The sequence below is a fragment of the Pseudochaenichthys georgianus genome, chromosome 11, assembly GCF_902827115.2.
Source record: "Pseudochaenichthys georgianus chromosome 11, fPseGeo1.2, whole genome shotgun sequence".
In the NCBI taxonomy this organism is placed as follows: Eukaryota; Metazoa; Chordata; class Actinopteri; order Perciformes; family Channichthyidae; genus Pseudochaenichthys; species Pseudochaenichthys georgianus.
Genome location: NC_047513.1, coordinates 16234482 through 16252181, shown reverse-complemented (window position 1 = coordinate 16252181; position 17700 = coordinate 16234482). Strand labels below are relative to the sequence as shown.

The 17700-nt window shown below is 38.4% G+C and overlaps 1 protein-coding gene across 1 annotated transcript; it reads left to right on the top strand.

The window, feature by feature from the left end:
- The first annotated feature begins 685 nt into the window (after positions 1 to 685).
- Positions 686 to 3143, top strand: LOC117455627 (alpha-elapitoxin-Oh2b-like). Its single transcript, XM_034095199.2, has 3 exons — positions 686 to 801; positions 1766 to 1876; positions 2548 to 3143. The coding sequence occupies exons 1-3, from the start codon at positions 750 to 752 to the stop codon at positions 2781 to 2783; spliced, it is 399 nt and encodes a 132-aa protein (XP_033951090.1). The 5' UTR covers positions 686 to 749; the 3' UTR covers positions 2784 to 3143.
- Positions 3144 to 17700: the final 14557 nt, after the last annotated feature.

The window sequence follows — 17700 nt, the reverse complement described above, 5'->3', positions numbered from 1 at the left end:
CATCGCTCCTAATTCCAGGTGTTGGCACACAACATTCATGTTTGCTGCATGAGGACATCTAAAGCAATGACGCAAACAAAGGGCTTCAAGCCATACATCATCATTTTGTTACCCAATGTTTTAATGCAGTCTGACATTTAGCATCTGGGAGCTTTAATAAAGTCAAAGTTAACATACTCATGACAAATATTTCATAAACAACATCTTTTTTTATAAAAAACTTGTTCCACATATTTTTGAATTAGTGAATTGATAATATAAAAAAATATTTATAAACTCAAACAACAGATATTCTCAGGTTTTGGCTGCACAGTGGAAAGATGTCATCTTAAACTGGGTGTTTCTAGGTTTTTCACTTCTGTTCTATAAACAATATGAATATATTCATTATTCTTTACTGATAATTAAAATGGCAACAAAAAAGCACTCATTGTGAAAATACAATCTCGTAATTCAATGCACAGATACTGACTGATTATTTATCTTGAATGACTGGTTTAGGCAGTTTATACAGCTCATGGCTAATTACAGTGCTGCATCAAACATCTGTCACATTCCTCTGGTGGCTTTTCCCCAAAGGTGAGGACAAAGGGTCTGAAAAAAACCCTCTTGTCACCTCCCTACCTGTGTCTGAACTGTATAAATATCTGGCCTCATCGATCAGGGTCATCAGTCTTCACACCACACAGCATCACAGGAAGGATTTTCTTTTTCTCTTCGAGCAGCAACCAAGACCAAACCAACACAAGATGGCAAAGATCGTTATTGGAATCATTGCAGTTGTTGCACTTTTCATGCTGGGTAAGCTTTAACAACTATTAATATTTGACCACAAAATATATTACTGGAAATAGAGATATGTCAAACAAAGTATGGTAAAATAAATCTTGAAAACGTTTTGGTGGACTTGATAGACTAAAAAGGCGGGCAAACTATTTCCCACTTTTCTCTCCTTTTTCATAAGTTTTTACTGAATTTTGACACATTTTCTTCCTATTGGTTAATTTAATGTTTTATCACTCTATTGTTGATTATAGCAAGACAAATATCACAGGTGAATTCAGCTTGTTTAGCACATTTAGGAATAATTTCCTTTGCCCAAACTGATGGGACAGTGGTGTGTTTCGGTGAAAATTAGTACATTTCAAAGTTTCCTGAGAAATACTTTTTAAAGGGGTCGATTCATCCAAATTTGCTCAAAACAACAACTGTTTGGAAAAATCTCACCAGTTATGTTTCTGAACACACAATTACTTGGGACAAATCAAACTGAAATTACATATTTAAAGGGAGTATTTATTTGAAGGAGAGAAGATCCATTAAGCATCCCATTAGCCTCAATTAAATTGCATTGATGGCAAATATTTTCGAGGAATAGTAACCTCAAACGCAAACAATTTGTTTTCTTTGAGTTAAATCACAGCCCTTTGACTATTTAAATTCTCCAATTAACTTGACAAGGGGCAGGGTTTGACGTCTTTTAATTGTGACACAGCGCAGGGTGTGGTGTGTCGCAAATTCCAAAAAACAATGTTAGCCAACCTGTACTTAAACCTAACCGATAAACATACACTCTTTGAAAACAAGTATATTATGTGTACATTTCAGAAAAGTCTAAACAAATGTCCCCCATTTAATATGATTTCATTCAATCAGTTAAAAGAAAGTTCAGTGTTTTGTTTATTTCTTTCAGTTTGAGACACAGGTAGTGTGTTTAATTAAACTGTTCTGAAATAACTTTAAATAATATTATTTTGTGTTTCAGCTGAATCCCTGGACTGTAACAAATGCAGTTATAGTCTGTTGGGCTACTGCCTCAGCAGCAGCACAGAGACTTGCACAACCAACACCAGCGTCTGCTTCACCGGAAGAGCCAGTAAGTCAACTCCTAATTGCCTAATGTGCACACCCTTTACATTCAAACATTATGCAACAAAAACACATGACTAAATTAAAACCACTCCCAAATACTGTGACACATAGATCAACAGGCACACCCAAGTGTTACTATATACACATGTTTTACCTTGAAACTTATTCAAAGTAGTGATTCCTTAATCCATTTTTGGGGGTGAATATAGGGTTTTAATTCCATTATGTCAACAATGTTGTTTTACGTATCCTACAAAACCTGCATGCTAGTTTGGAAGTTGCTGAAAGTAGAGAAGTACTTTTATTGTCTTGAAACAAAGAAACTTGTATTTCCAGTTTGTGGGGTTTTGGTTTCAGATCAATTGAAAATAAATGAACAAGTGAAGGGATGAGACAGTGTAGAACAAAAAAGCAGTGTGGGGGAAGGCATTACTTTACAAACTACCAATTACTTCACATGGTTAAATAAAGCTACAGCTACGACTAAAAACTGTCAATGTAATACAACATATATAAATGTTCCCATTCTCCAATGGATATACTAGTAAAGAAATTGCAGTTAAACATATAAACACTCAAATTATTACCTGTACCTGAAAACATTGTCTGATCAAATAAGAGGTTCATTTCCACCTCTGTAACTCTTATTAATACCACTCAACCGTTTCTCCTCAGCCTTCACTGCACTGTCCTCTGTGGGCTTCAACACCCAGGGGTGTCAAGAGCCCATCGGCTGCAACACCACCGCCAACGGTACCTTGGTCGGTGTCAACTACTCAATCAAAGTCGACTGTTGCTCAACAGACGGGTGCAACCCCATCCAGACCAACGGCGCCCCTTCCACCAAGATGACCTTCACCGCCGTCATTGGTGTCGCTGCCATGGCCTCCATGCTGGGAAGCATCCTGTAACATGATTTTTAAAAATCACAAAAACAGCTGCTCCTAAAATGCATTTGATATATATTTTGTAGTACAAAAGTACACCATTCTGGGTTTTCACATGACCCAAAGCAATATCTTTGGATATAAGTGATTGATTATCTTTATGCTCATATGCCTGGACACTCTTTATTTTTCATAACTCAGGTCTTGTCATGTCAGGGAGTTTAGTTTTGATGACAAGTTATATAAAATCTCAAACTAAGCTGTCCACATCATGGAAGTTGATCAATGGGATGTTTCAGGGAAACATTGAGATTGTAAATCTTCTAGGCTGTTATTTTTTTTTTTTTTCAATCATTTTTTATTTATCCTTTTAACTAATCTGTGTCTTACTGGACAAGTAAGATGTGAAAATAAAGAAAATTGTTGAAGAAAATCTGTTGTCTCTGCTATTGTTCTTATTTTAACATGCATCCATTTAATGTCAGACCAGCAGCGGCTGGTCGAGGGGCAGATTACGCCTGGCCATTCACGTTCAAACTCACACTTAACACAGACTACACAATATTATTTTACTTCCAATATTCTACTTCACTGATTCCCAAAAAACACCACTTAAATGGTTGAAAAGTTACAATAATATTAAAAGCAACATCAGCTTAAAAAAATTAACCTTCCAATATAGTTTGTTTAAACTTTAAAGCACTGAATAAATGGATCCAATTCATGGAAACGATACAGGATGTGTACGTAGCAAAGGGACAAAAAACATCACAATGAATGATTCATTATGGAGTAACGTATACAAATGTACCTTTCTGTCCACCAGATTAATGGCTAGTGATTGTTTGAATCTTACAATCTACTCAATAGAACAAAATATGTGGGTCTTTCTTTTCTAGCGCAGTAATACAATGCTGCATTCATTCACTGACACGTGACATGGAAGCTACAGAACAAAATAGACTTCTCAATAAAGAAACTGCAGTATTAGCCATCTTTAATAACATGTGCCACGTAAGTCACATTTCGACAGCTGAAAGAAATTGATTTGATAAATAAGGCCAGCTTTATGTCCCCGGATAGGCACTTCATTGAGTGGAGGTAATTGGAGAAAGGAGGATGATGGCAAGGCTTTCATTCTTGCTGCTGTCAGACTGCACAACCAGCCATTATATATGCAATAATTTGGATGGGGTTCAGCCTGTCTACTGTATTTTCTGACTTGGTTTCACTCTACTGTTTACTTAATAATATACTTTTGTACTTCCTCTTGTTGTTGCACCTTTTTTAACTGTGAATGTCCCCATTGTAATACATTACTAATAAAGGATTCTGTTATCTTCACTCCTGTTACATTCAACCCTCACAAAGGTTCTTATCAGTACTGTTGATCCGTACAGTATTACTGATAACTCCCCCATGTATAAATATGTTGACTGTGACTACTTCTGAAAGTAAGCGCTTAAGGATAAGAGGCTGACCAACTTGTGGCATTTTTTACCTGCCGAATCATCTAAAAACATCACCATGAGTAAACTACTGTGGAGCTGTGCAGCATTATTCACTCTCTTAGTTACAGGTAAGAGTTTTCACTGTATTTTGCAGATGTCAAATCTTTAACCTTGTGGATTGGCTCAAATGTTAAAACCTACGTCAATGTCATACACATGTATCCTGGATTGGATTTAGGCACCTTGCAAGGTCATGAAAGCGACTCTCGATATGTACTTTGTGATTACAGCCAGTGCTTGTTTGATAAAGGTTCGCCTGAATGGAGTCAGATATATGTGGCTTTGGTGAAACTTGTTTTCCTTCAGTACATAACAAAGGGTTCACACTCAAAGTTCCTTTTTCCTATTTCCTGTTCGCTTTTTGTTTCCACAGTTGAGGCGCTCTCCTGTTACACCTGTAATTTGAACATCCTGGGCTCCTGTTTAATCGAGAAAACTGTAAATTGCACCAAAGCTCAGGACGGATGCTTCGTTGCAGTTGCCAGTAAGATGAACAGCTAATGACTCATTAATCATCTTTCTACAATAACACACACAGTGTTTGCCTCAAAACCACAACATTAGATGGGGGAAAACTGCACTGAAATTTGATTTGTTCTCTGCTGTTAAATGATTAAGAATGTCACCTGAAGCATTGACTGACCAGGCCTGCCTTGTTAAAAGCTGCAAAAAAGAATCACAGAACTACCTGACATAATGAATTCATTCTCATATAGCCGTATTTGAATTAACAAATAAAATAAAATACATAGGAATTGGGTTACTTAAGGAAAAACAACGTGATTCGACAAAATATGTATAAATTAAATGGAAGAAAAACTGATATTGATCAAATATAAAAGGGAGAGATTATCAGCAGGAGCCATTAGAACTAATTGTGTGGATTTTAAATGTGAATTATTGTGTATCATATCTGAATAACTTAAATAAAGGGCAGATTTGTATTATATCTATATTTTGCTATGGGTCCAATAAAATGTATGCTAAAAAAACTAAACAATTGTCACAATATGTGTTAATTCCCGTATAAACTCTTCTTTCGGTGTTTAAAAAACATCAAGTTTCTCCTCTTTGCTTCCTCCAGAATTTAGTGCCGACCTGTTGGATATCCATGAGCGTGGCTGCATAGAACGTTCAAAATGCAGCAACAGTAGTAGTGGGTCCATCCTGAACGTGAAATACACCATCACGGAGACCTGCTGCAGCAACAACCTGTGCAACGCAGCGGCCGCCCCCCCGCTGCCCCTCACTGCTGCTCTGGCTGCTGCTCTGGTGGCAGTGTGGAGTCAGTGGGGCCTTTAAAGACCACTGTAGCAGGAAGAAAACATGTTGCTGCACTATTCTAAGTGCTTTAATGATGTGTCCCGATGATATATGATGGAGGGATAGTAGCTGCATTTGTCTTCACATGGCAGGACTGAATAGGCCTTTTCCTTAATTTGCATATACTTAATTTGATTTAAAATAATCAGACATGCATGAGACCTTTGTATTGGCTGGACTGTGTTTGATTTATTTAGTGCAAAAAGAAACCTTATCTCACCACTGGTGATTGTAATAATAAAAAAAAATGTATTTCTGTTTATCTGTGTTTATTTGGAGCAAAGCCTCCCAAATGACTCATGTAATACTAGCACACTTTCTATGAGACAAGGTAGTAAAAGCAGATGTTAAACAAACCAAGAGGTATCATTCTACCTTTTTGCTTTTTTTATTGAAAAAGAGATACAAGACTTACAATGTTACAACTGAAGCAAGCTTTTTCCTCCATTTTTCTCCTAACAAGTATTGCTCCAACATCTCCCACCTATCCCATCCACCACCTACATTAAAGTCCATTCGGAAATGCAAGTTTTTCACACAATTGACTACCTGCAAGAAAGTAAACTTTAAGACTTCAAACAAAGATAATTTTTGAAGAATTTCCTCCCTTTCTTTGATGTAAGTTAATGCTGTTTCAAAATGCTGAATTATTCTTCAGAAGACCAAGCATAAAGATGAAACCAATTTTTCAATTAACCTTTCATCATGCTCATGATCTGAAATGTCAGTCAAAAGTCAAATTTGTATTCTCAATCTATATTTCAACCTCAATTGTATTGTACAATTGAAAGTTAAGATTTGAATTGAGATTATTTTATTTTACTTTTCCTTGAAATGAACAATGCATCTTCTATCACCATATTATGCCATCCTTCTTTAGCTCCATGAAGGGAGTGTCCCCTCGTTGCTTTTACAAAAGATTCTAATATTTGTTGAACAATTTTAGACTGAAGCTTTGTTGTCTGAAGCTTTGTTGTCTGAAGCTTTAGAAAATGCTTGTGTTGTTGCTCAGAAGTTCACAACTGATCAAACATACGTGTAAATAAAATGTGTACACACACCCAGAGGCAGGAATGAGTCATCATCTCATCTCTCTTTGTTAGGTGCTTTAATAGACCTCTGGTGTTTAGAGGATAAGATAGAGGTAATCAACATATGCACATGATGTTGACAATTGAAATCAATGTCAACATCATGTTATTGTCTCTCTGAGCCCCTGATATCAAACCCTTGATATAAAAGCTGACGCCCTGTCCAGCAGCTCACCTGCGCTTTTGGATCTTTGACTGTCTCTGTTACATTGACATCTGCTTCATTCTTTAAAAATAGTTTTGATTCGAGAGCAAAATGACAAAGTTGATCTGGGTCTGTGCGGCACTGATGGCCATGTTTGTTACAGGTAAGAACACCAAACAAGAGACGCTTTTGTATTTTTCGTGTTTACAAAGTGGAACATTATCTTTATTTTTCTACTTGGGTCAAAAAACATTAATTTGAATTGATACAAGGGCTACCTTGGAAAAGAGGTTTGCTACTTTCAATGGGATTTACCTGGTTAAATAAAGTTAATAAAAACATAAATATACATATATAGATTAGCTTTACATTTATTTATTTCCTAAGTAATGTTTCCACAAAATGTAATCATATAAAAATAATTTACTTTTTGAGTTATATCTTTTATATGTCCTAGAATCTTTATTTGTAGCAGCTCACATCCACAGCTCAGACTGATCTCATATGTTTTTAAGAGATATTCTGATATGTTGAATATGTTGAAATTAAGTTTGTAGGCTATTTTATTTGTAAAGAGATACAAATAAAATAGTTGTGTTTATCTCTACCAGGATACAATGAATGCCAAAGAGTGTATGGAAAGCCTTTAAATGTATGTCCTCTCAGAGCATTACTTGTTTCAGCAAATACGACATGCTCCTGTAAAAGTGAATAAGAACTGCTGATCAGGAAATATGTTTTGTACGAAATGATGACAATGTATTTCATAGTTAATTTGGTAGACTGTGTTGATTTTCTAAATACTCTCATGTTCTTAAACATTTTTTTTTAATTCTGAGTACACGTGACTTTAGTATTTCTAATATGCAAACTATGAGGCCTTAGGCTGAAAACCGAAAGCCACAAATAACTGGCAACTCCTGCTATGCTCATACAGTGTGGGGAAACTCTTTCCTCTTTTTATTTCTTTATACTCATACATTGACAATGTCTCATTAATCAAAAAACTATCGGTGACAATGTTCGTACATCCTGAACGAGCAAACATAGTCCAAATCCGCTGACAGCGAATTTATGACAACAAACTCTCATCTCATGCTGCAAAAGATATTTAACACTGTGGACACTTTGCTATTCTGACATGGAAGTACATTTTAATTCCATAAACTGTATCAAGCTGTAGAAAATGTGACTGCTGCTCATATCTTTACAAAACCTAGTGTTTAGGTCAAGGAGCTTGAATCTGGTTCATTGGATGGATAATGGAGTTAAACGGCATCTTTTGTATTAGAAAAACTATATGAAATCACACAGTTTAGCTAACGCAATTATCAGCAATTTCACAAAAAGTCAAAAATTGCTATTACCTTGCATTGTGATTAAATATCAGGATAATATGTTGTTGTGGGGTCTCCGCTGAACTTGGCTGTATACTTCCTATCATCAATCAATCAAGGATTAAAAACGAAAGTACCTGTGACTCTCACAGAATGTAAAAGAGCCACTTAAACAAAGACGAAGACATTTACTAAATTACTGAAAGTTTATTTTATTTGTACTACTTAGCATATTTCAGTGATATATTGAGTTGATGAGAAGATGATCTCTACACTGTGTTTAGTATAGTGGGGGTTTGTGTACGTTTTTTTTTAAATGAGAGTTATATAGGTGTACTTATTCTATACTTAATAACAATAATAACACTCCCTTCTCTATCACTGTCTCTCTTTCTCTGTGGCTCCCAGGTGAGTCTCTGATCTGTCACACCTGCAGAATGGGCTTCAATGGGAGATGTATGTATAGCTCCACGGAGAACTGCACCGACAGTCAGCCCAGCTGCTTCTCAGCAGATATTGGTGAGCAACAACTCAGGGATCATGTGATGGGAGTATCCCGCCTCAGTAAACCCTATTATTCGCACACTGTGAGACACTGCAGAAGATGAAAAACGTGTTCTGGCTGTACAGATTGAGGTGTGACCGGACATCAACAATTAACAATGACTTTCTGCTCCATCTTGAGGCATGACTTGGTTTTGCATGATTGAGATGATTGACATTTATACATTTACTGCAGCCCTTCCTCAAAACAATCTATTGGAAACTGATTTGTTTACCTTTCTTGGCTGGTGAGTTTATGTATCAATTAGAAACCCATTTTTAATTTGGATTATGGCGTTTTTTCACAATCACTTGGATGTAGCATACAGGAGGATTATCTTTGTAAAAAAAGGAAAAGTTACATGTAGATTTTACAAGGCTACTTGTAAATTCCTTGAAAAATACACCAAACATTTAGTTTAATGTCACTTCTTCAGAAGAAACGGTTCCCATTTAAAAAATGAATCTTGTTTACAATATTGACAAGAGCAACACATGGTGATGGAGATCTGTCTAATATTTATCTTACTCTCAGCAATAAAGTGAATGAAGATATTTCACAAAATGTTGGACTACAAATTGACATCATGCTTTGGAAAATATTATCCCTACATGTCACATGCATTTAATTTGTATTAAAATGGGTTCAATCATAATGGGCAGCAGTACAAATCACTCCTAAGCCCTTTGAGGAAGATAGCAAGATGAGCATATAATATAGTCTTACTGCTTTGTCTTGAGGAACATGTTTGGATGAGTCAGTCTTCTTCTTTAACAACATGTGCTCTTAAGCCACTGTTGATGTTTATATGGCACAACTAAGCACCTGCCATGCCCAAAGCAAACATTATAAACCCTCTAATGCCACCCACAGGATGAAACGTTAATTACACGCTGTCTTGGGTTGGACTAGTACAGATAGATATAAGATAGATATACACATGACATGGTGGTAGAAAGAAGCTGAGTACATTTTACGGGTACCTAAATCATACTTTAGGATTTCCATTTTCTGCCACTTAATTTATAATATGTACTTTGAATTCCAGTTAACTTTTACTTGGCAGCTGCAGTTAGTCAACAGTTCTCTGCAGATTATTATTATTTTAATTTTTTTGTATAATGCTTGGTTACAGATAAAGTTACCTAAAATACAAATAAGTCTAATGTCAGGCTGCTCAGCTACAATCTCACAATGCTGCTCACAGATATGCAACACTAATAACAATCCGATCTGAATCATTGCTTGTTCTCTTTAAAGGTCACCTATTGTGCAAAATCCACTTTTTCATGTATTTTATACATAAACATGTGTCCCCTCTGTGTAAAGAGATTCTGAAAGTTTCGGGAAAAAAGATTCGCTCTCTTTTTGTCCTGATCCTTTTATATAAAAAATGAGCTGATCAGGTGTTGGCCCCTTTATGATGTCATAACGTTTTTTTGGCTTGTGTAACCATTAGCCAATAACCAACCCCCACCTTATCACCTGAATCTCTAAATATCTCGCAGACGGGCGTGGGGAGTGGCTCCTTATTTTCATCTAAAGCAGGGGTGGGGAACCTCCGGCCTCCGGGCCGTATACGGCCCGCGAGACCATTTGGTACGGCCCTCGAGGTAATTTATAAACACACGCAAAAAAGAAAATAATTAAAGAAATCTAGACCGCAAAATAATTAAACAAGCGAGTGCCTGTTTTTCCTGGCCAAGGTCAGGGTCCTTGAACACAACACGAGCCTAACGTGTATAACCTGTATTATGTCTGGGGTGCAGTTCTGACGGAGAGCACCAGAACGCGGCTCGGGCACTTCAGATAAGGAGCCGTACACATGCCGCAGTTTTTGCGTGTCTGTGTCTTTAGTTGTAAACCCAGTGGCTATCTGTCATACTGATCATACAGTCAATAACTTTGTTGTTATTAGCAATAGCATCTGGTTAGCTAGCTATGCTAACGAATATAAGAAGCTTTTTCTTCAACCAGTGAAGTAAAGGCACATCTTTATATGATCATTATAGTTATAAAAAAAACAAGAGAATAAAGTAAACAGGTATAAAATACTATATGACAGTAAAAAAAAAAGTTGTTATTAATAAACAAGAATAGAGTTTGAAAGGGGTGTGATTTGTAAAATATCCATAAAGAAAAACAGTTCTTACAGTTCTGTTTCATATGGGTGTTGAGAGATGTATCCATAGATCTCTTCATGTTGCTCTCAAAGTGCAGCAGATTGATGCTTTTAACTTCAACATTAGAAAAAAAACCAAAAAAAAACCCCACACATCTTGGGTCCATATCTTTCTGTTTTGGAGGTCATGCCACACCGTGCACGTGCATGCATGCGCGAGTCGTGGTGAGAAATCTGGATTAAGAGGTTGCTTTTTCTTTGCACAGCATGAAAGAAAGGCGAAATGAATGGGCTGTGATTTTAGTTTTTTTAAGCAGAGGTCAATCATTTGTACGGCCCTCGGAGGATGTTGAAAACATTGAAAATGGCCCTTGAGAGGAAAAAGGTTCCCCACCCCTGATCTAAAGTAACAGACCCAGAATTAGCACTTTTGAAACAGGGCTGAAACAGAGGGGATTATGGGATGCTACAATGCATGATCTGTTTGGTATTTCGAGCCAAACACTTCAGAGACATGTTTTGTATATATCTGAGACCTATAATGTATTGATAGATAATAAGATAGTATAATAGGGGACCTTTAAGTAACAGTCTTTGACTTGTTGCTTCTTCACTGAGTTATTAATTTGAACCTCACACTCTGATCTACTTTTCCTCCCTCAGCTTTCAACATCAGTCAGTTTATGTCCCTGCACCATCAAGGCTGCATGCCCTTATCTCTCTGCAACAAAACTGAATCGGGAACCCTCCTGACGGCAGGATACACCATCACCAGGGCCTGCTGCAGCAAAGACCGCTGTAACGGGGCCACATCCATCCACATCCCTCTCACTGCTGCTATGGGCACCGCCCTAATGGCCATTTGGAGCACATGGAGCCTTTAAACGAAACAAAAGAGATCCTATTCATGACTGGGTGTTTTCTCTGTATGCACGCATGAAATAATGTAATTGACCTACTTTGGATACACTCCTTTATTGGTATGAAACCCATTGTTGTAGTCTCTGGTCTAAAATTGTACTGTAATAAAGTTCTTGCTGTCCATGTCCTATTCTCATGAACATTGACAGACTTCGGCCACTACAAAATTATATTTTATCTGCTTGGAACCTTTTGCTGCATGTTGAAAGTTAATAATAAAGTTGTTCACGCTCAAATGTACTGTTTGTGAGTTTTTCCTCCAAGCTTTGTTTCTGTTTAAAACAACTTCCTCTTCACGCAGGGACTCCAAACAAGATGAACCACATTCTTGCTCCTTACCTTGTCTGTCAGTCAAGGCAGTGTAAATTAAGCCCTATGCAAAGTCTCCTCATTAAGTCTACTAAAACTCACTTGACTGAAACAGGTATTTAGACCATTCAGCACTTTTTTTTTAGAGCTAATCGTTGCTTTTTTAAACCTCAAGTATGAAGAGCGTTTGGACAGCAGGGATTGTGCTGAGTGCCATCATCGTCGCAGGTTAGTTGAGAATAACTACAGGTTGTATGACTGCTGCCTTTATTCCTTAGTTAAAAATGTCTTTTAAACTGAGCGTTGACTGACTGTACCAACTAAGTGTGATTTTCATGTCTATGTTAATCGTACATTGTAATTTAATGATAACTACTCTAATAAATAGCTTTAACCGTTGCTTGTAAGGCCTTTTTATGATTAGGTCTCAGGGGATTTCACTGCACTGCAGCTCAATTATATTCAGTCAGTCGGGTATAAGTGTCTGGTCCAGCACTAATTTCCACAGATCTAGCAGAGTACTCCTGATTATGTTTTATAAGAGTCCCTGTTCAAGATGTTGTGGCAATAAACAAGGATACATAAAGCTTTATTTGTTCCGCCTCAAACACAGCATAGAAATTAAAAGCAGTTTTAAAGCATATTATTACTGACACCAGAATCCTCACTCAGTTATTTGTATTTTTAATACCAAAAGGATCAACACATTTCAGCTCTGTTGGTACTTAATCGTATGACCAAAACAGCTAGCATGCACCTTTGAAGACTCCTGCAGTACGGATTGTATTTTTACACTTTTGATTTTATACATATTAAACAAACTAGCTTTGTTCAATGCAGTGCTGGTTGAGGAACTATAATCTAGCTGATTTCACATGCCGTCTTCTTCTTTTCATTGAACAGCACATTGCCTGACCTGCCGTCAGTGCCCTGTTGGTGTTTTTGGGACATGTCTGTTTGGAAGCGACACTGTATGTAATAATGGGACTGAGGGCTGCTTTCGTGGGGAAGCACGTAAGGAAAACATAATAGGCCTACTGTGAATTAACAAGGGTTGGAATGTAACTATAACATGTAATAATAAAACTAAACATAATAACTTAGCATCAAAATATTGACTGCAGCTGCTACATGACAAAATAGTTTAAAAGGCTTTGGATTTCATCACATTTTCTTAATTTCTGGATTTGCCATGGAACTTTAGATGCTTACAACAATAGCTCAAGGACAACATAAGTCATGTAGAGTTAATGTAAACATTTCCAAAAATGAATAGCATGAACAATATTAAAAGCTATAACCCCTCTGCCAAGAAGTTTTCATCATGTATCCATGCATTGATTTGTGTCTGCTCCAAGAATGAATGGGACTTTTGGATAGAGTGCTTGCTACTTTCAGTCCAAAAGAGCTGGACACAATCACATGTTGTACACCACATAATGCAGTGTAAATTAAGCCCTATTTTTTGTGAAAGTGAGGCTTGAACGCAAATAGTGACATTATTACAGTGTGCAACCAACCTTTACTTCATAAGAGAGCACAACACGTGTATTTTGCCACTTTAACAAGTAGATTTGATTTTCATTTGCTGTCATCGTCTTCTGGTTTCCATTTCTCCCAGAGTTCAATGCAACAGGAACTTTTACCCTACACATCCGCGGCTGTGTGGACTTGGATCTGTGTGGGAAGACGTTGTCCGGCAGCATCCTGGGAGCAGGATACACCAGCAGCTTCCAGTGTTGCACGACTAACCTGTGTAACGGAGCTGCGTCTGTCCAGCTGTCTGTGACTGCAGCCCTCTGTGCCGCCGTGCTGTCCTCTCTGTGGGGCTTGTGGTAGTTGTAGTTTTACATGACCTGTTTCTTATTATTATCCTATTATTAACATTAATGTGTCCACTCCTTTGTACTATATATATTCAAAGATAATTTTCAAACCGAAGCTTCATTAAAAAGCATCATCATGCCATTTTCTTTTTACTGGTGTCCTCATAATGAAATAAAGACTATCTTTATTGAAAAGCCCAAGTGGGAAAGAGACTCTTCTATTCGCAAGTTTGAATTCACCAGCCACAAAAGTTTAATTAGTAATTTTAGAGTTTTACTCTTTATAAAAAAATGTTTGGTTTGAGCAGGACAATTAGGCGGAACATTTCCAAAATACAGGAATTATTTTTTCTCCAGTGAATCACATATTAAACGTAAAGCAGTGGAAACTATGCTACCATTTCAGCTGACTTGTTCTCAGAAATACTGTCACATAACATCCATATATTTCAGTGCTTGGTTGATGCTTAGCTAAGCTAACTATGAACCACTTTAACTGACAGGACTCAGGATCAACTGTGTACTGTAAGGTAGCTTCTAGCTTCATGTCGAACAGTAAATCAACATTTCCCAGAGAGCTTTCTTTGAAATCACCAGGTAACGCTTAAAAACATAACATTTAGATTGTATGACAAATTGTTTATTTAATATATCTGGCTAGCTATAGCTACTTGCTAACGGTTTAGCTTATCCCCGCGATTCAAAGTAACGTCAACGTAGCTGTATGCTTTGCTTACATGTTCGCATAACTTGGAAGTTTACTGACATTTACATACCTTGTTCACCTGGCTCAAGTGGTGACTCTGGGGTTGTTGTGTGAGCCACCACTTGAGAATTGTCGTCTTTTTTAAGAACAAATGTTCTTATGTCCATCTTCAAAAACTCTGAGTCCGACTGACAGTTTATTTTAAACATTGTCACAGCTCACAGGATAGGTACCTGTCAGCCAATAAGACAGATGTTTATTTCCATTCAACTCCCTGGTTGGTCTGGTGCCTTGCCTCTGTTGCATTCACTGAACATGGGAAATTACAATCCTACAGTCCTCTAGTCTCATGATGAGGCTCAGGTAAAGCACGGTTAATGTATTATATGATAGACTAAATATAATATAATACATGACTTTGAGAGTAGGCAATCTAGGCATATTAACAAAATTAATTAAACATGTGTACTGAGATAAAAAACATTTCCTTTTTTTTCCTTTTCTTTTTTTTGCTAGGGGGCCTTTAGTGGCTGCGGGGTGCCCCGCTTATGTCGCTTAATGGGTCGGGCCGGCTCTGGTCAAGTGCACTGACTAAATACCAATACACCACAACCTGATTATGTGGGGCGAAGCCTGCGAGCTAGTTCTGGCAGTCAACAAACAATGATACATTTACACTGACGCGCCTCGTCCCTCTTACTAACCAACCAAACACATTCTCCTAAACCTGTCGCTCTATTTAAGATGCCAGAAATGCCTTCCTCCGCCTCGCTAATGCTGCTGCTGCTACTTCCACTTTCCCACAATCTTCAAGTGCAAAGTATAAAGCAATGCAGGAATTCAACTGCTCCTTGAGGGCCTTAGGAAGGCACATCCTCCAGGCAAGGATAAAGACAGCCTCTTACTATTTCATCAGTACATAAGTTGGTGTCTAAGTTAAGGCAAGGGTGTTTTTCATTATACATTGACACATGTCGGACACAGTTTTGGTACAGCCTTCTATGGGTTTCTCTGGTTGTGAATATACAACAAGACCTCTCTCCTTTAATCCTCATCATGATCTCACCTTTACTGACTTAACTTTGGAAGATCAAAATGTACACATTGCATTAGATTATATATCGAACTAAAATTTATAGATTTAGGGGATGGCTTTTCGGGCTGTTCCCTGGCCTTCACAAAGTAGTTCCACTAGGTTGTATATTCCCCTCAAAGATGCTTGGGGGGAATCTGCACTGGGCCGTTTCGCCGTTTCTAGGCATACATATAGCATTCTCACTAGGTAGTATATTCCTTTCAAAGCTGCGGTGCTTAGGGGGAATAGCCACGTGGCAGCTTTTCCAGGCCCTCTACTAGTTATTTAATCATCACTCAATGTTCTATGTAAATCTGTGGATTGATGAGGCCCGAGCCTAGACGCCAAACTCAAATGAAATGCTGCTTCTAATAAACATATCAAATAAACATGTGAGTTTTCTTACTATAATGGGGCGAAGCCTGCAAGCTAGTTCAATCAGTCAACTCAAGGACCAATGATACATTTACATGTGACACGCCCAGTCCGTCTTACAACCAACCAAACTCTCCTAAACCTGGAGCTCTATTTAAGCTGCCAGATCTGCCTGCCGCTACATCACCAATGCTGCTGCTGCTACTTCCACGTTGCTGCCCCACCACCACCCGAGCCTCCATCCCAGCATCCACCTGTAGGCTCTGGGAAAAGTTATTTAATCATCACTCAATGTTCTATATAAATCTGTGGAGTGATGAGGCCCGAGCGCCAAACTCAGATAAGCTGCTTCTAATAAACATATCAAAGAAACATGTGAGTTTTTTGACTAAACTAAAGCTTCAGCAGCAACCTGTAAACATACACTGAACAAAAATATAAATGCAACACTTTTGTTTTTGCTCCCATTTGTCATGAGATGAACTCAAAGATCTAAAACATTTTCTATATACACAAAATAACCATTTCTCTCAAATATTGTTCACAAATCTGAAAAAATCTGTGATAGTGAGCATTTCTCCTTTGCCGAGATAATCCATCCCACCTCACAAGTGTGGCATATCAAGATGCTGATTAGACAGCATGATTATAGCACAGGTGTGCCTTAGGCTGGCCACAATAAAAGGCCACTCTGAAATGTTCAGTTTTATCACACAGCCCAATGCCACAGATGTTGCAAGTTTTGAGGGAGCGTGCAATTGGCATGCTGACAGCAGGAATGTCCACCAGAGCTGTTGCCCGTGAATTGAATGTTCATTTCTCTACCATAAGCCGTCTCCAAAGGCGTTTCAGAGAATTCGACAGTACATCCAACCGGCCTCACAACCGCAGACCACGTGTAACCACACCAGCCCAGGACCTCCACATCCAGCATGTTCACCTCCAAGATCGTCTGAGACCAGCCACTCGGACAGCTGCTGCAACAATCGGTTTGCATAACCAAAGAATTTCTGCACAAACTGTCAGAAACCGTCTCAGGGAAGCTCATCTGCATGCTCGTCGTCCTCATCGGGGTCTCGACCTGACTCCGGTTCGTCGTCGTAACCGACTTGAGTGGGCAAATGCTCACATTCGATGGCGTCTGGCACGTTGGAGAGGTGTTCTCTTCACGGATGAATCCCGGTTTTCACTGTTCAGGGCAGATGGCAGACAGCGTGTGTGGCGTCGTGTGGGTGAGCGGTTTTCTGATGTCAATGTTGTGAATCGAGTGGCCCATGGTGGTGGTGGGGTTATGGTATGGGCAGGCGTATGTTATGGACGACGAACACAGGTGCATTTTATTGATGGCATTGTGAATGCACAGAGATACCGTGACGAGATCCTGAGGCCCATTGCTGTGCCATTCATCCACGACCATCACCTCATGTTGCAGCATGATAATGCACGGCCCCATGTTGCAAGGATCTGTACACAATTCCTGGAGGCTGAAAACATCCCAGTTCTTGCATGGCCAGCATACTCACCGGACATGTCACCCATTGAGCATGTTTGGGATGCTCTGGAACGGCGTATACGACAGCGCTTTCCAGTTCCTGCCAATATCCAGCAGCTTCGCACAGCCATTGAAGAGGAGTGGACCAACATTCCACAGGCCAC